The following is a 24036-nucleotide window of genomic DNA, read 5'->3' on the forward strand; positions in this document are numbered from 1 at the left end:
TAACCGACCTGACACTAGATTTTAAAGAAGACGGGTTCCTCTTTCAGGGGAGCTTACTGGGTGTTAAGCCCATTTTCAGTAATGCCCTCACCATTACAGCTATAAGTGTAATAAAATAGCAATGAATAGGCCTACATGAACAAAAATAAACCTAACAAAAACTTGTGAATAACACATTGCAAGACAATACACAAATAAATGAACTACATTGTGATATGGATCAAATACACATAGGCCTACACAAATAGGCTACAGACATAAATAGATAATAATAATAATAATAATAATAATAATAATAATAATAATCATAATCATAATCATAATCATAATCATAATAATACTTTAAAAAACAAATACTAGAAAGCCCAGAGCGCAACTTCCCCCAAGGCAGCTCAGAATTAGATTATAGCCAAAGCAGCTTGCAATTCTATCAATATATCCATGCTGTCAAACTTTCAAAATGACCTTACATCCAAATGTTACTTGTCAAACTCCACTATGGCATAATAGGCCTACATGTCTCAAGGTATGCAAAATACATCTTCTCTGTCTGAATGGGACAAGCTAGGCAGCACCTTTTTGAGGAAGACATAGACTAAGTTTTCCTTACACTTTTCTTTTGAACAAGTCAGAGCAAAATATGGATTTTAGTAAATACTCACAGTTAAAGAACTGTATTCTATCATGTGTATTCTATCATGTGTCAGTTAAAGAACTGTATTCTATCATGTGTCAGAATACCAACACTTACTGAATTAAATGAAAGCCCACCTGGAAATTGTGACATAGCACTCCATAGCACACAGTGCTCACTGTACACAATGAAATTGCACCCCAAGGAAGCAGTGTGGGGCGCAGAACAATGCTCAGGGTGCTCAGTCAGGGATGAGGATGGGGGAGAGCACTGGGTTACTTGAATGTGGACACATTTTTGCTTTTTTGAGTCAAACTTTCGTTGTAGTTTTGAAGTGTATTGCCAGCCTATTCACCAGGCCCATAATCTAGGCTACATCAAGGCCCAGGGGTCAAATCCAACCCGCCGTGTCATTTGACATGGCAGATATTGTGATTTCAAATGCAGTTGACACACATTCAGGCCTAAATTGTGCATCACACGTGATTTATGAATAGGCCCACGGACCACGACAATGTAATTTCTTAATATCGCTTATGAAGGATTCTACAGAATTATATGCAGGCACCACTTGGCAAACTGTGTTTTTAGCTCTAAATTTTGTTTGTGCATACACAAGTTCAGTTGAGTTTTGCCTGTGTGCGTCCCAGATTTAGATTTTGGTCCAATGTGAATTTGAGTTTCCCTGTCACGCCCTTGCCCTATCCTACTTGAACCACAGTATCTTTAGGACCCAGCAGCCTCCACTGAGGCGTAGTAGCCTTGCTTACCAGTTGTTTTTTTCTTTGAAGATGGGTTTAGTAGGCATATATCTACAGTCGCTGTCTCATCGATAAAATCTCAAGTGCGTCATTTGGTTTGGCTATTGGATTATTTGTCTGTAGCCCATCTTAAATCAAACATTTCTATGCACTTAATCAATTCAATATCCAGTCTTTCCGTGTTATGACGGTTTCGTTTTGTCGCATAAAAGTTTATTGACTTTAACGTAAAACACGGTTTCTTTACACGTCAAATATATTTTACATTGCAAACTAACGATAGTTATTGCACGCTCGAAGATGAAACTAGTCGTGTTAGGGGGGACTGGTCAGACGGGACAGCATTTGGTAAGCCAGGCACTGCAGCAAGGACACAGCGTCACGGCTGTGGTGAGGAACCCGGGCAAAATGACAGTCACACATGACAACCTAAAGGTAACCAAAGAGCTTGGATAACCTCAACCTGTCTTGACAGTAGGCCTACCACAAGCTAGGCCTACCTACCTTGGACTAATTCTTACTATCTAAGTTTACGTTAATTTATGCTGAAATGGGTGAAATTTATTTATTTGTTTGTTTATATAGGCCTATTTATATATTTAAATAGGCCTAGTCATGATTCGCAAACATTTGTCTAAAAAGTTGATCATGAAATGAGGCCATCAATCCAGAGCCTATCCTTCATTATTCTTCTTTAAGTTTTATATGTTTTTCAAGCACACCATATGAATATGATAATAGGTGCATTCGAGATGTGTCAACGCATGTATGCGCATTTAGACAGCAATGCATCCTGGATGGAAAATGCTGCATGACGGTTAGATTTCCTGTCAAACTTCGAAATTTCGTCGACGTTGCGTTGACGAGGTGACATGTCACATGGTGTAAAACTATCGCGGGATGAATGCGGCTGCAGTCAGATCTTGCAACCTCTGCAGTTGCTTATCCCCTTCAACGCTCGTCGGCGCTCGTCGGCGGACTGCCTCCGAGGTCACGCGCCCATGAACTGGTTGGTCAACAACTCACTCACGTGTGTATATGGGTCTTGTCTCACACCTCTACACAAGTTTGCGCAGGTCCCCACTTCAGCTCCTCCTCACTGCCTGTCCCCCCACTCCTCACACGTGGTAGTAGAGCAAACCGGTGCGAGCTCATCGTCTCGTTCATATTTGTGGCCGACTTTAAATGCGCTGTATTTAATAACACCCACATCGTGACAACAAGTTCTCGCTGACGTCCGTTGCGCAACGTCGACGCTCGCAATGAAGTCGTATGGGCTTAATGTTTTACAGAAACAGCCAGGCCTACATCGATTGATTGATTGATTGATTGATTGATTAATTGAAATTAATAACATTGAGAGAACTCTTCTCTCGGCCATATGATTAGACGTAGGCTATTAGGCATCTGATTCAGATGATTTGAAGAATTTTGGTCAGCAGCTCATAACAGAACAAAAAGAAAGGCAATCTGAAAGCATGGGCCTACATACATACACATAAATTCATTCATTTATTTATTTATTTTCTGATGTCTTTATTTGCAAATGGTTTATAATAGCTTCTGTGTCTCTCATTCTGTAAACATTGTGTTTCAATATTAAGGTTGTTGAAGGAAACATCTTCTCTGAGGAAAGCTTGAAGCCCCACTTTGAAGGACATGATGCAGTACTTTCCTGTCTTGGTTTCCCCACTTCATTTTTCTCTGGAGTCACAGGCTATTCCCAGTCAATGCGGGCCACCCTTAACACCATGAGAGAGACCAAAATCAACCGCGTTATCACCATGACTTCCTGGTATACTGCACGTGAGTGATCAAAATGCTATTGACCGGTCATTTGCTTTGTTATAAAGGAAATTCTGCTGCCACTGTCTTCTATTGGTTTCTGCAAAGTCATTTTCAATCACATGAGCAGTGACTGAAGTAATCAGTGGCTACAGTGACCGAAAAGGCTTGAGTCACAGGACATCAGCTCTGCAGAAAGTGTTTGGCAGTAATTGAAGGTGTTGTTGCAGTTATAATGTTTGCAATTTGTCAGCAGCTCTTGTTTACTGTATGTGTGTTAAAATTGCAGCTGGCTCCTCGGCCAGTGGACCGTTTTTCATCCGGTATCTCCTGGTCCCAATGATCCAGAGCGTGCTCACCAACATGTATGAAATGGAGAGTATTCTGACCAAGACTGAGGGGATCGACTGGACTGTGGTGAGACCTCCTGGACTCCAGAATGCGCCTGCAACAGGTAGAGTCTTAGCGGTAGTGAGTAATAGTAAAAGCAGGGCATTGTCAAGTTACAACATGAGCAGTAGGACTTTAGCAGTCAAACGGTGGTGATGTCGTGTGTGTTTATTTCTGGGTGAATTGGTGTTTTGGTTGATTTTTCTGGTTGGTGTTCTGCAACAACCACTGGGTATTCCCTCTATCATCATGAGAAATATCTTGTTGTGTTCTGATTTCATCCCTTCCTTGCAAAACAATAGTAGTCATCAGCTACAAGAAAGAGCAGAAAAGTTCTAGAAGTAGGCCTACAGGTTTGTTTCTGTATTTGGTGTAAAAATGATTGGATTCATTTGCTATAAATTCTCGTTCTGACCTTTCATCTTTTTTTCAAAGCAATCATTGCATACCCCTTACCTACTCTGATAAATGATTAACCCAACTCCCTACTCTTAGGTTAGGTTACAACAGTTAGAATTACTCTTTATACACCCTCATAACTGCCTGCTCTTGTACAACTAAAAGTATTTGACATGACATGTCAGTAAATATACACAGTACAGGCCAAACGTTTGGACACACCCTCTCATTCACTGCATTCTCTTTTTAATTTCTCTCTCTCTCTCTCTCTCTCTCTCTCTCTCTCTCTCTCTCTCTCTCTCTCTCTCTCTCTCTCTCTCTCTCTGCGTACGTGTGCGTGTGTGCATGTGAATTGTAACAATGATTTATTGGATTGTCATGACATGTGGGAAACTTTCTTTCTTAATTCTCTGCAGATAAAGACATTGTGACTCATGAGGGATATTTTGTTCCTGATGCCGCCGGCCACTCTGTTGCCAGGGGTGATGTTGCCCGTTTCATGCTCTCTCTCTTGGGTACCAGTACTTGGATGAAGAAGGGGGTGGCCATGACTACCAACTGAACATTCATCTGTGTCCACACTGCCTTCTGGACTAGCATAACCAAGTATAGCCTACATAAACTATATCTGCAAAGACTTGTTCGGTCTCATAATCACTTTGCCTATTTTCTGTGTGATTTACTTCAAGGCTTAGATCACAAACAGTTGAGACTGAAGTGTGTGTGTGTGTGTGTGCGCGCGTGTGTGCTTGTGTGCGTGTGTGCGTGTTTGAGTGTGTGTAAAGCAAATGCTTTGTATGTTTACTATGTCTATGTATGTTCATTTGGTGAAGGAAATTAACTTGCAAAACATGTACATTTGTACAAGCACTAAAGATGTTAGGTGTACACAAGGGTGTATGCCAAAGGCATGAACCACTTTGCATAAACAATGCTGACATGTTGTATTTTGATACCACTATATTCAGGGGCTGCTGGTGATTCCCTGCCCCAAAGAATGATTAAGCTACTCACTCCTTTACCTTGTCATCAAAATGTACAAATGTAAGTTGACTGTTTTGTGTATAGGGCTTGAATGTTTGAGTAATTCAAGGTTGTTGGATAAATGGTAACAAAATTCATATTGTTGATGTTTTATATGAATAAAACTATTTTCTGGGCTACTTAAATGTTTTCCTCATCAATTGTAAATTGAGAATCCAACCATCTATGCCAACATCAGGAACATTCATTCATTTACAAATGAATACCCAGTGTCGTGCAAATATGAGGATGACATTCCAATTATTTTGTGTGAATGGGTGAAATGATTGTCTTTCTTTTTACATTCCGCCCCCTCAGTGTCCTCTGCCCCTCAATACCAGAGAGTCAGTGAGAAACATGCAGACATGCCCCATTTCTGCATTTTGCCTTGTTATTTTTTTATTATTTATTTTACATTAACTACATTACATTACGCATTTTAGGCTACATAATTATTTGTTTTATCATGTTTAACTAATTGTCTATTGCTACATTTGAATTTAAAGTTCACAGCAGTGGTACATGTGGATAGACCTATTTCTAACCAGTTATGGATTGGCTAAAGGTGTATAGCCTACTATACCTACTCTATTATAGTGTCTGACCCTCAGTTAGAGAATCTATGGGCTACAGATTGTCTACCTGATCGCATACAATGATTTGTAAGTGACAGATGAAAGGCTGTCTATTATATTATATTATATTATATTATATTATATTATATTATATTATATTATAGCCTATTCTAATATTTATATAGGCCTATTATATTAAATAATTGGTTGGCCATAGGTCCGTGTATATTTTCGTTCATTCACTATTCTATTTTGGATATCACACGAGAAAGGAATAAGGACTCGTTTATGATGATTTACGCTTGAACATCAGTTTATGAAATAGAACCAAACGCCATATTTTGCTATTTTGTAGGTACTGAAAATGAAACGCTGAATCTTAGAAAAGAGAGAAAAGCAATAAAGAAAAACGTCCTTCTGAATTGCGTCTTTTGTTTATTCAGAATTCGGGTGACCTGAGAGTAAATCCTGGAAGGCTGGTTTGGCCTTCATTACATGGTTTCTTTGGAGGCAAACGGACTTTGCAGGCATTGTTGATGCAATATACAGAACGTTGCTACACTTCAACGATGTGGTCGATCTGTGATGACTGTGCGAGGAATTTGTGTCATGAGATGGTTGCGTAGGCTATCCATATCAAGCAAGCGCCACAAGCATGTGCATACGCGTCACCACCATTGAGTAGGGCGTCCTAGAGGGGGGTAGAAGAATGATTTACTGTCTATTTTTTTACTTAAACTTATCAACCAATTTAACTTTCGAAACAACATTTCATGTGCTTAGGCTGGTCTTAACACTTGATTGTATTTGGCCATATAGCCAATTATAGCGTCCTAATCCAACAGAAGTGCAGCTGTGCGACCGGGACAGATATCTTCGATGGGAAGGGGTAGACCAACTGTCATCGAGAACATTGACAGTTCTTACGATCAGCATCAGTTTCACAGTTCATCTCAAGCCTTTAGGTGTATCTACCCGGACATATTGCTTTCCAACAATATCACTAATGTTCCAAATACACCAAAGCGAAATGTGTATTCAACATGCGTAAAACTTGGTATGGAGAGTGCGCGCTTCAGCTCATTACACTTGCCAGAATACGCAACAGTTTGCGTGAGAACACTGCTTTGGACCGTTTGCTCCCTAATGCATATTACTACATGTGAAAGGGTATAATAGGTTATTGATTCCAGAGACTTTAGCCTTTATTTAGGCTATAAAGTTGAGTCCATAACATAAAGGGAACTTCATCTCTATTTTATAAGGCGGACGCATGCTCCAATACAGGCCTAACCATCACGCGTGCTGCGCATAGGCCTACTAGCCTGTACATCGCAAAAATGTTTTTCATCATTCTATTATTTTTCTGTTGTGTCTCTGGCTCCAGCTACTGTTCTGTGTGTCGTTTGGTAGTTAGACCTTTTCTGATGCGACTCAGACGGCAAACTTTCCTTCCGGGTAAACAGAGGGGGAGGGGTCAGTCAAATGAAATTCAATAAATGAATAGCCAAATATCACAAATTGAAAAACGATCAAAAATGTTGTCATTTTTTTATAATGCTATTATGGTATGAAGTAACACATGCAGAAAACAAAATACAGCCATTTCTGCTTGTATTGCTTTAATCAAAACAAGAAGTTGCACCCTTTTTTGAATTTCATATTTCATTCCAAAATAGAATAATGAATGAACGAAAAAGTACACGGACCGCCATATCAAATTATGCACTTCATCATCTTGCTTCCAAAGATAAATATTCTACATATCACCAACCGGCTGTGATTTTTGTTATTTGGTTCTGAATCAAAAAACAAAAGAACGAATGGTACACGGACCATATCACCACTTCCAGCATGTATAATGAGTTTTGTGGCTGGCAAGGTTGACTGGAAAATTGTATCAAATTACGGGCTACGTCCTACGCAGATAGTTATGAAAAGAAAACAATCCTATTTGACAGATCACAGCTGATCACATCCACTTCTGTTAGTGTCAATGGTGCGCACACCTCGCCTCTTTTATTTTGAAATTTCAATGTTCCACATTGACCGGAAGCAAGGTGTTGTAAGTTCACGGACGGTGTTCCTCCAGGAAGTTCCACGTCATTTTAGTGGTGCACTGGAAAAATCCTCGGTGCATCTTCTCAAAACTGGCGAATGTGATAATACTCTACTTTGACCGAAAGTAGACGACTCCTGCAAAAAATCATGGTAAGAAAACAGAATGATGACTTAGGTAATGCCAAATTGTATTAGACATGAAGATTTGTTATTGAACATCCATTTGCTATGCTAGCAGAGTTAGCTCGTGTCATCTAGTTACCAATTGCTTATGTTGAGTTTGCGTAGCTCTATGTTGCATGTTAGTCTTACCTTGCACTTTTATAGCAACTCTAACATGTCATAGTTGCTTGAGCTACCATATTTGTTTGTCTTCCAATTATAACTGGAAAATGTGGTCTGATTGTAGAACGATTGATGAGTAAAATGTTTGCGATTCTTGAACAGATGAATGGAATTATTTCAGAGCTTTCACGACTGTCGTACTTTTCATTCAAATTATCTTGAAGTCTTTCTCCCCCTTTGATATAGTTAGAAAACAACAACTGGTAATCACTTTTCAAATATGCTTGTTGTCATTAGCTATGTGTTGGCCTCCTCAATAATAAGATCAACAAACAGTGCAGAACAACGCTTGAGATATGCTAACTGACTAGCTTGCTAGCGACACGTCAGTCAGTTTATTAGTCATTCAAAGCACATTGATTCGGAATGAAAACTTTCTGCTTTCGGTCTACTATTATTATTGACCAACATTTTAGACAGCGTCAGTTGTTTTTTCAGGCATTTTGCGTGTAGCGATACTGTAGGCCTACTTACTAGTTGGTGATTTGAGGACGTTATTTCTTCCTGTTTCATGTACAGTAATCTCTCATCTATGGTCGTTGGTGTATGACTATTTACGTGTATTTTATTTAGCCTCTCAGGCTGGACATCAAGCGCAAGCTGACGGCCCGGTCAGACCGTGTCAAGAGCGTCGACCTCCACCCAACTGAACCATGGATGTTGGCCAGTCTTTATAATGGCAGCGTATGCGTCTGGAACCATGAAACACAGGTTAGTTCAGGATCCTCAGCAGTCAAAACGTCATCATGTACATGTATTTGTGTGCATCTTTTGAGTCATTATCTGTGTTTTCAGACGCTGGTGAAGACTTTTGAGGTCTGTGATTTGCCTGTGCGAGCCTCCAAATTTGTGGCCAGAAAAAACTGGGTCATCACTGGAGCAGTAAGTTTTCCACGTCTTTTACTTTGAAGAGATAGAAGGACTGATCATAGACATAATATAGTTCTGCCATTACTGTATATTTATATTCAGTGTATGACAATATATTGCATTTCATTTCTTTACACTGAATTGTCGTATTCCTTTGTGTTTATTAGGATGACATGCAGATTCGTGTTTTTAACTACAACACTTTGGAGCGTGTTCACATGTTTGAAGCGCACTCGGACTACATCCGTTGTATTGCTGTCCATCCTACACAGCCTTATATCCTCACCAGTAGTGGTAAGTACACAGAACTACCCATAACCCAGCAGTTGGCAGTGATCTTCCTCTGCGCCTCTGAACCTCTTAACAACATTACAGATGTTCTTATTCATGCCTTTCCTTCTGTATTTAAGATGACATGCTCATTAAGCTGTGGGACTGGGAGAAGAAGTGGACATGCAGTCAAGTTTTTGAGGGCCACACGCATTACGTCATGCAGATTGTCATCAACCCTAAAGACAACAACCAGTTTGCCAGTGCTTCATTGGATAGAACCATTAAGGTACATCTTGTTAAAGTACTGCACCTGTTGTATGCACACAACGATGTGATGTGTGTTTGTTTGATTTATGTGTATGTTTGTTGGCTAAATGAGTACATACATACGTACATTGCCTTTAGCACCCTTTCAAGTGTGGTACCCTAAGAATAATATACAAGTGTGTGTGTGTGTGTGTGTGTGTGTGTGTGTGTGTGTGTGTGCGTGTGCGTGTGCGCGCGCTCGTTTGTGCATTGATGGGCTTCAGTATGTGTGTGTGTCTTTGTTATTGAAGTATGTCCTACATCTTTTTGTTTTTGCTTTTGTGTTGTCTTGAAGGTGTGGCAGCTGGGTTCCTCTGCTCCGAACTTCACACTCGAGGGACATGAGAAAGGAGTGAACTGCATCGATTACTACAGTGGAGGAGATAAACCATACCTGATATCTGGGGCTGACGATCGGCTGGTGAAGATCTGGGACTACCAGGTTCGATTTACGGCTGTTGTGTTTTGATAGTCTGATCTTTTTTTTCCCTTGCTTGAATTGCGATGTATTTCATTGCATGTATCCCTTTTCCTTTCGCAGAATAAAACCTGTGTGCAGACTCTTGAGGGCCATGCTCAGAACGTGTCGTGTGTCAGCTTCCACCCAGAGCTTCCCATCATCATCACTGGCTCAGAAGATGGTGTGTTGGCTTTCCTTCTCTCTCACTCTCACTCTCTCTCACTCTCACCCTCTCTCTCTCTCACACACACACACACACACACACACACACTAGGGGTGGACGATACAGGCAAAAATAATGTCTTGATTTTTTTAGGATTTTAACTGCAGTCATAGGAAAAAGTTTGTACACCTTTTGAAATTTCTTTCATTTCTGTCAAAATTGGTCATAAAACATGATCTGATCTTCCCGGAAATCACAAGAAGTAGCAATCAAAGTCTGCTTTAACTAATTCCACCCAAACATTTACATGTTATCATATTTTTATTGGCCATAAGATGTAAACATTCACAGGACAGCAAGACATAAGTAAGTACACTCTTGCTTTCAATAGTTTTAAACCCTCAGTTATTCGCAATAATCTTAACCAGATGTATCCTGTAGTTGTAGATCAGATCAACAAAACAATCTGGATGTATCTTGTCTCCCTCTTCTTTACAAAACTGCCCCTCTTCAGCAAGGTTTCTGGGTTGTCTCGAGTTAATAGCTTTCTTGAGTTCATCATGCTATATCATCTAAAAAAAAATGTCAGGGCTTTGACTGGGCTATTCCAGAATTTGTATTTCATTGTTATGAAGCCATTCTAAAGTCGGCTTGCTTCTTAAATATGGGTTGTTGTCCCATTTCAGCACCCATCCTCTTGTGTGCTTCAACTGTGTGACAGACTATCTGACGTTTTTTTCTAAAAACTATATATTTCTAAAATGATCTCACAGAGTACTACAACATTGAAAGTCGAATGTTGTATTACTTTTTTTAAGGCTGGCGTCATGGCTTAGTGTGGCACTGAGGTGAGGAGGATCCCATTCACAGCACTCAATTGTTTTTTGTCAGTTTCTGACAAACGTCAATGGTGCAAAATTACACATCACCAAAACAATGTTCACAATGATAATACAGATGATATAGCATATCGTCCACCCCCTAACACACTCATACACACTTTTGCTATTGCAGTGTTAGTGTAAAAATGTATGCTGATTTGTGACTTGTTTTACTTTTGCACTTGTCATTTGAAGGCACGGTGCGTATCTGGCATTCCAGCACCTATCGTCTGGAGAGTACACTGAACTATGGCATGGAGCGCGTGTGGTGTGTTTGCGGCTTGCGTGGCTCCAACAATGTGGCACTGGGCTATGACGAGGGGAGCATCATCATAAAGGTAATGTCACAACACTATTAATATGACACTGTATCGCAAAGCATTAGTATTAAAATAGTGAATGTCCCCAAGCAATGCAATTCTCTCTTCCAATTGGCTAAGAAGATGAGAATAACCTTGCACATTGTGTAATTGTTGTACACTTTGTGCACAATTATGAGACAAGCAACTTTTTGAACCATAGCGTCCATTGTATGCATAATATTTTCCGACTCTAACCTGTATGGTCGGGAAAACCTATTAGATTTAAGCATTCCAGGTAATGCACATTATGTAATCAGAGACGGTTTCATCTGAGGAGCACAACACCGTAAATGAAGTGTGCATAATTATTAGGTATCTTGGTTATCCTCTGGGAAAAATGGGTTCATGTAACTCTCTTCAAGCATTTTAACTCTGGCTATCCTTTCTTCCTTTTCTATTCAGCAGCTATGTCTTCGCATAGTTTTACATTAGGAATAGCAGCAGACTGACCAGGGTATTGTCTAGTTGTTCATTCTGTAATTTGTTCATTTTGCTGATGTCATAGATGTTGCACTAGTGCCGCAACACTAAAGCCACCAGGGCACATATTATGTATGCAAGAAGCGATAGTATAATTAGATAATGCAAACAATTCTCCTGTCATGTTTTGTGGAGTTGACAAATGGGTTTGGATTGATTATCAGGCGCGTAAGATCATCAATGTGCACATTATTTTTATGATGGACAACGAACATTGCAGATATCTTTGAGTCATGAGACTTTGCTTGTGTTTTGGCCTGTTTCAGCTGGGACGTGAGGAGCCCGCCATGTCTATGGACACCAGTGGAAAGATCATCTGGGCCAAACACTCGGAGGTGCAGCAGGCTAACCTGAAGGCCATGGGCGACGCTGAGATCAAGGATGGAGAGAGACTTCCTCTGGCAGTCAAAGACATGGGGAGCTGTGAAATCTACCCCCAGACCATCCAGCACAATCCCAACGGCAGGTGAGCTGATGTGAACTGCTAGCCAGGCCGCACCCTCCCGGTGACGCAACCCATTCAGCGCTGCTTCTAGTCAGGCTTAGGAGCAATACAAATATAGTTTCTGAACACCTCTCACTTTGTCGGGAAGCAATCAACTAGTAGCAAACCAAGGGAGGTGGGTCAACCATGCCGTTTGAGAAATGTTAACTGTTATGCTCTTGGTCAGACCAAGTCTCGAAGAGATTTGAAAGTCGATGAAAATCAGGCTAGTGACCTACAGTGGGGCACGTCGAACATTTTCTCAGAATATGTTAATGTAGTGTCAGACTTAACACTAATGGCGGCATCAGTCAGACACTACCATTACTGGGATGGTGAAATAGCACTGCTCTGTAGATTCAACTCATTCAACACAAGTTACCACTACCATAGACGGTCTGGGACAGCTGAAATGAAAAGTGAGTGGGAGGGGTAAAGGGGAGGGGCCACAACATAAAGTGGAGGGAAATTGAATTGTGGTTTATCAATGTGAATTGAATTGAACAGAGTTTATGGATGTGAATTGAATTGAACAGAGTTATGGATGTGAATTGAACAGGGCGTTGTTAACGGCATGGCTTATACTCTTTTCTAAACAAGTGTGTAGAGAAATGTGGGCTGCAAAACGTGTTATCACTAAATCACTGTTATAATGGAGAGCTGTTGTTCTCGCACACTCAGAACTTAATGCAATGGGATTTTATTGCACCAGCATTTCGGCTCACTTCTTTGTTTGGGTCTTAAACACAAGCAGGTTATTGGAGTGCTTCTGGGTCTTCACCTTTTTTCCTTGGTGCTCATCAGTTTAGGGGCTCTCAAACTTGGTCCTGGTTGACAGATGCTGAGGCAGTCAAGTAGCGCATTCAGGCCAACTGAGAACCGTGCTGGAGCCCGTTCCCGCACCTAATCGCGAACTGGCCGTCGTGTTCATACCACAGATATTTGCGTTCGCGAACCGGAAAATTGGTACGCAATGCGAACCGCAAAATACTACGTTTTTCTTTGCGAACTGTGACGACAGCGTGGTCATCAGCAGGTTCTTCCGGGTAACACGGTCACGTGCGGAAAAAAATCAGAGCCCGGTATGAACACTGGCGGTTCGCAGACAAACACTTTAGTGCCGAACGTAACTGGTGCGAGCACCGACACCGGCTCCGTTCTGGTCGGCCTGAAAGCCATAAGAGTTGCAATTTTTTACTTTTTTATTTGGCTACATAAAATTTCAACATTGAGTGCCTCAGCATCTGTCTACCTGGACCCTCTTTATTTGGGTCTTTTCGAAATGACCTACGATTAGAAAGTGATCATACAAGTACAAGCTAGTATTCTCAATGCCAAACTTTTCACTGCCTCACGGCAAATTAATGAATGAAGTGTGTTTTCGGTACTGTTTACTAGAGCAGTACCAACTTGCATGACAGAAGAAAAATGTGGTGGCGTTGTCTTTGTAGTTGTCCACAATGTGCTTACAGGTTTCGCCACCTGCCTGCCTTGTATGTCCCTACAGGTTTGTTGTGGTGTGTGGGGATGGAGAGTACATCATCTATACTGCCATGGCCCTGAGGAACAAGAGCTTTGGTTCAGCACAGGAGTTTGTTTGGGCCCACGACTCTTCTGAGTAAGTACTGATTCTTCTCAGGAGTCTAATTGGATATTTCACAAGAACTTCCTATTCACTAAAGCAGAGCAAGTCTATAAATACAGTGTACATGCCTGATACTGGATGTAATTCATGTCTTCACAGTTATGCCATCTTGTATAAATAATGATGCAAGCATGATTTTTTTTTTTGATGCAGGTATGCCATAAGGGAGTCCAGCAGTGTGGTAAAAATCTTCAAAAACTTCAAGGAGAAGAAGTCTTTTAAGCCTGACTTTGGTGCAGAGGGTAAGATGTTCTTGTCTCTGTTTCTGTGTCGCACGAACAAGAGATCACCACAGACTGTTGGTTGTTAATTCCATATCCTGACTGGCGTGTGTGTGCGTGTGTGTGTGTGTGTGTGACCACAGGTATTTATGGTGGCTTCCTGCTGGGTGTCCGTTCTGTGAATGGCTTGGCATTCTATGACTGGGAGAACACGGAGCTCATCAGGCGAATTGAGATTCAGCCCAAGCATGTGAGTTTGCAGGCTACATTGATACAAGCACACTGTTGCATAAGTATACATTTAAAGACTAATTCTTGACTTCTCATGACTTGGGTTCATGCTATGCTGTCTCTCAGCGATAAAAGCACTAAACGAGGTCAAGTGGTTATGCAGCCATCCAGTGTAGTGTGTGTGCTAGTGTTAATGTTATTTTCTGTGTTTTCATGTTTGTGTTTCATGTGGGGATTTTTTATATGTCTGTGTTTCATGTCTGGTGCCAGCGAGCACAGTTACAAGTACAAGTACAATTGCCCTACAGGGACAATTAAAGCTGAAACTAACAAACATGTCTCCTTTCAGATCTTCTGGTCAGACTCTGGCGAGCTTGTATGCATCGCCACAGAGGAGTCCTTCTTCATCCTGCGTTACCTGTCCGAAAAGGTGGCCGCCTCCCAGGAGACTAACGAGGGAGTTACTGAGGACGGCATCGAGGATGCTTTTGAGGTAGGTAGCCAATGGGTTAACATTGGCAGGCATGCGCTGGAATGTAGAACATTTTTTGTATTAGAAGTGGTACATGTGTGGCCCTACTGTAGCGCTAACGGTAGGGCACTCATCTGCTACGCGGCTGACCCGGTTTCGATTCCGGCCTGGGCCCTTTGCCAGCCCTTCCTCGTCTCTCTCCCCCCCAAACGTTTCATCTCTCTCTCTCTCTGTCTCTCTCTCTGTCTCTCTCTCTCTCTCTCTCTCTCTCTCTCTCTCTCTCTCTCTCTCTCTCTCTCTCTCTCTCGCTCTCAAACTGTCCTGTCACTAATAAAGTCTAAAAGACCACAAAAAAAACCTTTTAAAAAAAAGTGTACATTGGTGCTGGCATAGTAAACATCATGCTGACCTTGATCAAGGTTAGGATGTTGGAGGTCAGTGTTGATCTGTGGTGTTCCTTCTGCTTCAAGCTGATGGTTGGTCTGTGTGAACTGAGATGGAATGTTGTGTGTAGTCCAGCTGTATAAACATGTCGGGCCTCTCCCCCTGTGTGTGTGCTGTGCATGCTGTCTCTGCTCTCAGGTCCTCGGGGAAATTCAGGAGATTGTGAAGACTGGGCTGTGGGTGGGAGATTGCTTCATCTACACCAGCTCTGTCAACAGGCTCAACTACTACGTCGGAGGAGAGATAGTCACCATTGCTCACCTGGACAGGTGCTTTCCAGAACGTTCCATCGTAATCGTTGTGATTGACATGGTGACGCTGCATGACCGCATGCCGGTTGGGCCATATCCAGCAGGGCTATAAATTAACTTTCTTCATCACCTGCCAAAATGGCTAGTCGATGTTAATCTTACTAGCCAAGTCTTTCTTTTGGTTTAGTAAACGCACACCGAGTGAGGTGCGCTCAGCGTTCAAATTAACTTGATGGAAAAGCAGTTGTCGTCGCACACTCAGAACTGTGTATGTATTGTATAAGTATTGCATGAAGTTCTGGGTGTGCGATGAGGTTTGCTTTTCCGTTAAGTTAATATCACTAGCCAAACACGGACTCAGTAATGGATCAAAGTGGCTAGTAAGTTTTTCTTTTCTACCAGCCAAACTGAAATTTCACCAGCATTTGGCCAGTTGGCTGGTGTTAATATAGAGCCCTGGCCATATCTATTCTGTGAGTTTTTGGCATGCTGATGGCCAGTGTTTGTGCTTAAGTTCTCATGTTCTTGTGTGTTCATTTGTTGCTGATTGCAGAACGATGTACCTGCTGGGCTACATCCCCAAGGATGACAGACTCTACCTGGGAGACAAGGAGCTGAACATCGTCAGCTATTCGCTCTTGGTGTCTGTGCTAGAGTACCAGACTGCCGTCATGCGCAGAGACTTCAGCATGGCAGACAAGGTGCTGCCCACCATCCCCAAAGAACAGCGGACCCGCGTGGCCCACTTCCTGGAGAAGCAGGTAAGGACTTTGTCAGTACTAGCCCACCTACTATAGCCTGGTCCTGACCATCCCATAATACTACCATTTCATTTCGTATTTATGGTCTGGCATTTGTTTGCTCTGAAGCGATTGCAGGAAGCAGGAAGTTTGCACTCAGTTATGGTTTGAAATTATTGGACACCTCTCACCCAATCGCCGGCAGTTACTCAACAACAACATAGCGCAGACCAATGGCTCTGGCGCAGATGTGTACGTCATTGTCACGAGCGTCCTCCCCCTTTCGCCCCCATGTGGGGCACTTATTCGCTTATTGGCTGTTTTCTGGGGGGGGCGTTGCGATCAAAATCCTACTGCTCCAGGCACTCCACAGAGAAGCACGGCCAGACTACCGTAGTGGAGCCAATCCTTTGGCGGAAGTACGTAGGATGGCTCACGAGGCTACACCTACTAATGCATCTTGGGTGTTCCTCACGTAGTATGAGCAGGCCACTAACTTAACATAAGCCAACTGGCCAAATGCTGCTGAAATTTCAGTTTGGCTGGTAGAAAAGACCAACTTACCAGCCACTTTGACCCATTAGAGAGAGTATGTGCTTGGCTCGTAAGATTAGCATCTACTAACCATTTTGGCTGGTGATGAAAAAAGTTAATTTAGAGCCCAGAGTATGAGGTACCCAATGAGATGCCGTGGTTAGATGTTACAACATTGGAACACCTTTAATCATACACCACAGCTATTAAACATCACCATGTTCACATTGTGTATCTGTGTGTTTGAATTGTCTTGCAGGGCTTTAAGCAGCAGGCCTTGGCGGTGTCCACCGACCCTGAGCACAGGTTTGAGCTGGCCCTCCAGCTGGGGGAGCTAAAGATCGCCTATCAGCTGGCGGTGGAGGCAGAGGTGAGGCCTGGAGCTTCGTCCAACCAAACCCACTCATTTTGCTGTGCCACAGTTGGACCGTGTATCTGTGTGTGTGTCTGTGTGCGCGCGTGTGCGTGATTGTGTGAATTTTCTTTCTGTGAAGCGGCTTTGAGTACCCAGAAAAGCGCTATATAAAACCGATTTATTATTATTATTGTTAATAATACTATTGATATTGTGGGGTGGTAAATGCATTTCTGTGTGTGGTACAGTGTGATGTGGAGAATGATGTATGAATGTATGAAACCGATGTATAAAACCGATTTATTATTATTATTGTTAATAATACTATTGATATTGTGGGGTGGTAAATGCATTTCTGTGTGTGGTACAGTGTGATGTGGAGAATGATGTATGAATGTGGTACTGTATGTGGTACTTGCTTTGAAAAGAAACATTCAACTGAAAATATGTAAAGGATACAACAAAGAATTACTACTTTTCAAGGATCACAGTTGATTTTCTTGGCTACTTGTTTATTTGGTCTAGAAATTGTCAAACAATGTGTTGTTTAAATTAAATACAATTTCTAACTGTTGTTTTGCCCACACACCAAAGACTTGAAAACATGTAGTTTACTCTCCGAATTTATAGTATTTTACCATTAAACTGCACAAATGTTAGCCTGACCGCTTATTGAACTATCTGAAGAGGCCTGTTGGTAGTTTTTGGCTTGGTGTGAAATCGTCAGCTCCCACAATAATAAATATTTCAAATGTTGGGTACGATCTGACGTGGAGTCACACCTTGTGTGACTGACTGTGCTCTCTCTCTGGTCTCCCTTGCCCCCCCCCTCAGTCGGAGCAGAAGTGGAAACAGCTGGCCGAGCTGGCCATCAGCAAGTGCCAGTTTGGGCTGGCCCAGGAGTGCCTCCACCACGCACAGGACTACGGGGGCCTGCTGCTGCTGGCCACCGCCTCGGGCAACGCTGCCATGGTGGGCAAACTGGCCGAGGCCGCCGAGCGCGACGGCAAGAACAACGTGGCATTCATGACCTACTTCCTGCAGGGGAAGTAAGTCACTCACGGCGTGTCGCGGAATGTTTTGTGAGATGTTTTGCATGCGTGGGCGTCAGCGTGTGCGTGTGCCAATGTGTGTCTTCTAGCCAGATGGCCTTGGCAGTACTGCCTACACAGGAACATGCCATGTCATAGTGGAGGTGTCTTCACAATTTTTCAACAAAAGCATGATTTCCAGTTTAGTCATTTGCTTTGATTAGCGATGAGTAAAACAGTCAAAAATTATGTTAGAGGGTAATTAAAGATGATAAATAACGATGCCTTTTTATGAAATGCTTCAGTAGGCTTTAAAGGTGGTTTTTTTCATGTATTTATTTATTTTTAATGTATTTATTTATTTTTTTATAAATATATGTAATTCCTTCTTCAGCACAAGCATGTCATTGCTAATACAGTCTGTCATTATATTTCAGTCAGTTTTAAACATACAGATTGAATTGAATTGTCATTTTATTCTATTGTTTAGACGAACCCCCCCCCCCTTGAATAGGAGGTGTGTTTGAGTGAATGCTGTCCAGTCTGTCTTCTAAGGCCAGTCTGTTTCTTCTTCCCAGACTTGATCATTGCCTGGAGCTCCTGATCAGAACCAACCGTCTACCTGAGGCGGCCTTCCTCGCCCGCACATACCTGCCAAGCCAAGTGTCCAGGTGTGCTGCTGACCAGACTCTGTGTGCCACTGCCTGATTAGTGTTTTTATGTGTTGTCTGGCATCTCTATAGAAACTCATATCTTCTTTGTGATTGTGTATGTGACTTTGAAATAATTTGAACGCGTGTTTCTGCTTTGGTGTTGAAGGGTTGTGAAGCTGTGGAGAGAGAGTTTGTCAAAGGTAAACCAGAAGGCAGCCGAGTCCTTGGCTGACCCCACAGAGTATGAGAACCTGTTCCCCGGCCTGAAGGAGGCCTTCGTTGCAGAGCAGTTCCTCAGAGAGACCTGCCAAGGAAAGACCAGACCTGCCACCGACTACCCACTGATCACGGTATGTATGCCCCTTTGTCTCTTCTGCTGACGGCTGCGTTTTCACAATTGATACATCTTTTTTTCTGTTTCTGCCTTGCTATCTCTTGTCTGGTCCCCCCCCTCCTCTTGAAGTTGTTGTTCCTTTCCTCACCACTTTCTGCTGAACAACCCGGCCCACACAATCGATGTCATCTTGTCCTTTCTTCAGGGTTGGATGACACAGACACTCACTCACGCACACACACACTCACTCACACATGTGCGCGCGCACACACACACACGCACACACACACACACACACACACACACACACACACACACACAGACGCACACATACCAGTGCTGCACTCTCAGTCATGCTCCCACACTGATGTGTTTTTATCATGGTGTTTTTGCAGCCGAACGAGGAGAGGAATGTTCTGGAGGAGGCCCAAGGCTACGAGCCCAAAGCTGCGCCAGCACCTGTTGAGGTACGGCGGACTGCTGCAGACACAGACACAGACTCAGATCACAGCTCCCCAGACATAAACGACCCATGAGTGGCTTCCCAAGAAGTTTTCTCAAAGTTGTGATTTATCTTTTCTCGCATGATGTTAATGTTAATGTTAATGTTATTGTTACCCATGCCTTTTTTGGAGATGTTCTTGCCTACCTATACATTGTTAACCCTTGCCCTCACCATCTGCATGCCCAAACATGAACATTAAGTGCTGATAAGTTTAAAACCAAGAAACCAGTAATTGAACTAGTTGCTTTTTTGTATTTCGCTGGCATTCATACAATTGTAAATTCATACAATTCATTTATACAATTGTAAATGTTTTTTTCATTGCCTGGTGTACAATTTCAATTGTTTCAACAGTATTTTGTCTGGTCAGTGATTCTAAAATTCGGTGTGACATCTATTACTGATTTGTGACACGTAGGAAGGACGGATTGTAGAAGTTGAGTTTGAAGGATTGTAGAGCCTGAACCTGTAATAATTATTCTGATAATGTAATAACTACTATTGTAACAAAAGTAACATTCCCCAAAACATGTACTGAATCATGATAATGTAATAATTTCCTGATAATTTAATAAAGTACATTTCCCAATAATGAAGTAATTGCCATACTGATAATGTTCCATATTGAGATAATGATAATGGTAACTCCCTATTTATGTAACACTTCATTACATTATCCGGTTCCTCTGATAATGTCATGATTTCCCAGTTATGCACCGAAAACTCTCTGGTTACTGAAACATCATGTAATAAAGCCTGATCATGCAATCATTTGACTTGGCCCCAACTGTTGCCAATGCGTCCACATTGTCAAGCACTACAATTGAGTGGACAGAGCGTACAGTGGGGAGAGTTTCACCATATCTTGTATGGTAACACTCTGATAGGCACATGAACTTATTCAATTATGAAGGCCAACGCTTTCAGGATGGCCAGCTTTTAACATGGCTGAATGGGTGGATGGATTTGCACAAAAATGCTGTGTACGAACACTTTATTAGGTATATGAATTGACTAAATTTTGGGGAGCAACATTTTCAAGATGACTTTCAGCATGGTCATTGTTTATTGGCACAATGGCTGGTTAAAAGAGAATTTCAGCCAATTTCAACATGCATTTGTATTGCTCATGGCTTATCACCTTTCACTTGTTGTCAGTACCCAATGATGTGTCATTTTTTTGTTTAGCCCTTCCTTGAATCAGGGCCATTCTAACAGGGGCATGGTATGGCTTGTTTACTTCTTTTTTTAGATATTCCAAATATCATCTCACAATGATGCAACATCAGCAGACAACCAACAACACAGCAATAACTTAAGATAAAGAAAAAAAACATGCCCCTATTAGAATGGCCAGGATCTTGAAAAAAGCTGGCCAAAACATGCCATGCCATGGGTGCTTTCAAGTCAAGGGTGGAGTGAGTAATGCAACTGCATTTTGAAATTGGCAGGAATTTTGGAGGCCTTAAATGGTCAAGATGGAAGCTTCATGTACTGACTTGAGGTTTGAGGTATTTGGGTTTTTTGGGGATATGCAATCGGAGGTGACTGAAAAGGCCTAGTTTTAATCAAGTGGTGGTGCTGTAAGGTGTCACACCACTTTATTGTCATATTTTGATCTTAATGAAGCATACATACATTAAATGTACAGAGCCCAACAAGCTTCCTTACCTCAATTGATGATTGCAGCGTACTCTCAATGCTATAGTTTAATATTATCACTTGAACACGGTGCGTCAGGGATAGTCTGATTTTTACCGTGACCACCACCGCCGCATTTTGTTATTTCGGAGCTAAAATTGCTTCCAGAACACTATTCGGTTAATATCAAACAAGTATATTCTTCCACCCACCACATAGAATGACCCTAATGCTTTTATTACTCTTATGGGTCAGCGAAAACCGAAGTACCTGGACCGTTTGCGTCCTCCGTAATGTTCAATTCATGTGGTGGGGGCCCTATGTTGACCTTAGTAGGCTGTATGGGGGGCCCTATCAGTGTTTTGCTCTGGGGCCCTGTGTGGAGTTGTTCTGTCACTGTCCATCCACCCTTTCAAGTTATTGGGCATAAAAAGGCATCAGAAATGTTGAAAGTAGGCCATTTTGAAAGCACTGGCCCCACACAATGATAAAATTCTTGTATCCATTATAAAGAGTTAATATTTTGTGCAAGTCTACCCACCCGTTCCAGTTGTGGCGCACACAAAAGTTGGCCAGCATGAAAGCATCAACATTGAGCATTGTAATTAGATTGTTGCAAGATGCACTTTTTTTTTTACATTATCATGTTTTATTACAGATTTTGGGGACTTCTCTGGTGATTTTCATGATATTATCAGGAGTTCTTACATTATCAGGAGTTATTACATTATCAGAATGTTATCACTTCATCAGATTCGTTGTGGGTGGTTCCTTATGTGTGCTTCTTGGTCCTGGTGTGCATGCGTAGGTACAGCAGGCTCCTGCAGTGCAAGCAGAGCCCTCACTAGTGGATCTGGAACCAGAACCCTCACTAGTGGATCTGGAACCAGAGCCTGAACTGGAACCAGAGCCTGAACCAGAACCGGTACCGGAACCACAGGCCCCGGCAGGATCCAGCATGTTCGCGTCAGTTATGGCAGCTGTAGCTGCACCTGTGGCTGCAGCAGTGGCCGCCGTGACTGCCTTTGAACCAGAGCCAGCTGCAGAAGAAGAAGTGGTACCAGAGGAGGAAGAAGAGATGCCTGAGGAGGAGGAGGAGGAAGAGATGCCTGTGGCAGCAGAGGAGGAGGAGCTCGTGGTGGAGGAACAAGAGGTGGTGGCGGCAAGTCCAGCAGCAACATTAGTGGCTGTTGAGGAGAAGGAGGTGGCGCCAGCAACCCCAGAACCAGCAGCAGTGGCGGTTGAGGAGCAGGTTAAGGAGGTGGCGCCAGCAACACCAGAACCAGCAGCTGTGGTTGTTGAGGAGGTGGCGCCAGCAACACCAGAACCAGCAGTAGTGGCTGTTAAGGAGGTGGCGCCAGCAACACCAGAACCAGCAGCAGTGGCTGTGGAGGAGGTGGCGCCAGCAACACCAGAACCAGCAGCAGTGGTTGTTGAGGAGGTGGCGCCAGCAACACCAGAACCAGCAGCAGCTGTGGCTGTTCAGGAAGAGGAGGTGGCAGCAGCACCAGCAGCTGTAGCTGTTGAGGAGGAGCTGGTGGTGGTGGCAGCAACAACAACAGCAGCAACGCCAGAGCCAGCAGCTGTAGCTGTTCAGGAAGAGGAGGTGGTGGCAGCAACACCAGCAGTAACAGCAGTGGCTGTTGAGGAGCTGGTTGTGACGGCACCTGAAGAGGAAAAGATCCCTGCAGCATCAGCCCTACTAGACCTAGAGGACGATGAGGTACATGTCATGTCTATAGACGCAATAAAAGGATGCATACACATTGCACATTTTGAAGTTTAAATGTAGTTCAATCATGAAACTGTATGACCATCTATCATTGGCCTACTGAATGTGTATTTCCTCAATTGTCTTTTTAAATGGGTATGCCTTAACCAAAGAATGACGGCGTGTGCTCAAGTTTCAACCCTGTTGGTAACTCCCATGTGTTCCCAATTTTAGATCCTGGATGACCTGGAGGACGACCTTGACAACATGGAGCTCGATGACATTGACACCTCAGACGTAAACCTGGATGATGACTTTTTAGATGACGAGTAATGCCCTCAAGAATCATCATCTTTGTTTATTTAAGAGACCAAACTTCTTTTGTATTTCCACGTGCGTTGTATAAGGCAGAGGGGCTGATTCTGTGCTTTGGGTTGCAACATGAATCCCTAGTGGAGATTCAGTGAATGGTGTTCGTACTGGGGGTGATTTTATTTTTTCCCACGTGGAGGTTGTTGGAGGTGGTGTGGAACCACATCTACTCCGACTTTTTTTGTATGTAACTCCTATGCTCGCCTTTCACACAACAGCCCTTGCCTTGTATGTATTCTTTATCTATATGTCTGTCCTAACCTTGAGCAATCATTGTTTCCTCACTTAAATGGTATTTTAAAAATAAATTGAGTTTAAATATGGTTCTTTGTGATGGTTCTTATTTGTCCTTGCATCGCTAGTGTTCATTTTGATCTGGAATATGTCGGTGTCATCATGAGAACACTAGATGGCGATACACACTCTGGTGAATTCACCGCCTTCGGTGAGGAAAAACATAAAAATAGGTTTTGGAAAAATGCAGTTGCCAGAGGATGTGTTGGAGCACATTGTTGCGTATGTGGTTTTGCTTTCTGCCATCTTCAAACACATGTCCCTGCAGCTCTGCCTTAGTCATGAGGGCAAGAGAATGCAGGGGCCCATAGGCTGTCGTGTGGTCTGGCATCAAAGAATTCCCAATGAGG

At 42.6% G+C, this 24036-nt stretch overlaps 2 protein-coding genes across 3 annotated transcripts; both read left to right on the top strand.

The window, feature by feature from the left end:
• The first annotated feature begins 1394 nt into the window (after nucleotides 1–1394).
• LOC134466523 (uncharacterized) lies at nucleotides 1395–5138 on the top strand. Its single transcript, XM_063220417.1, has 4 exons — nucleotides 1395–1830; nucleotides 3000–3201; nucleotides 3470–3634; nucleotides 4386–5138. Exons 1-4 carry the CDS (start codon nucleotides 1696–1698, stop codon nucleotides 4529–4531), a joined length of 648 nt encoding a protein of 215 aa, XP_063076487.1. The 5' UTR covers nucleotides 1395–1695; the 3' UTR covers nucleotides 4532–5138.
• A 2508-nt stretch (nucleotides 5139–7646) lies between these two features.
• copb2 (COPI coat complex subunit beta 2) lies at nucleotides 7647–23715 on the top strand. 2 transcript variants are annotated; one of them, XM_063219430.1, is made up of 23 exons: nucleotides 7647–7778; nucleotides 8547–8684; nucleotides 8769–8855; nucleotides 9011–9137; nucleotides 9254–9402; nucleotides 9718–9864; nucleotides 9964–10063; nucleotides 11122–11264; nucleotides 12035–12234; nucleotides 13760–13870; nucleotides 14051–14139; nucleotides 14262–14368; nucleotides 14699–14842; nucleotides 15404–15534; nucleotides 16070–16277; nucleotides 17050–17160; nucleotides 17980–18194; nucleotides 18755–18847; nucleotides 18996–19179; nucleotides 19559–19630; nucleotides 22118–22498; nucleotides 22562–23032; nucleotides 23255–23715. In XM_063219430.1, the coding sequence occupies exons 1-23, from the start codon at nucleotides 7776–7778 to the stop codon at nucleotides 23351–23353; spliced, it is 3510 nt and encodes a 1169-aa protein (XP_063075500.1). In that variant the 5' UTR covers nucleotides 7647–7775; the 3' UTR covers nucleotides 23354–23715. The 2 variants fall into 2 exon arrangements, with proteins under 2 accessions (XP_063075500.1, XP_063075498.1); XM_063219428.1 differs by having other exon boundaries at nucleotides 22118–23032.
• The last annotated feature ends 321 nt before the right edge of the window (nucleotides 23716–24036 follow it).

The sequence above is a fragment of the Engraulis encrasicolus genome, chromosome 16 (assembly GCF_034702125.1).
Source record: "Engraulis encrasicolus isolate BLACKSEA-1 chromosome 16, IST_EnEncr_1.0, whole genome shotgun sequence".
In the NCBI taxonomy this organism is placed as follows: domain Eukaryota; kingdom Metazoa; phylum Chordata; class Actinopteri; order Clupeiformes; family Engraulidae; genus Engraulis; species Engraulis encrasicolus.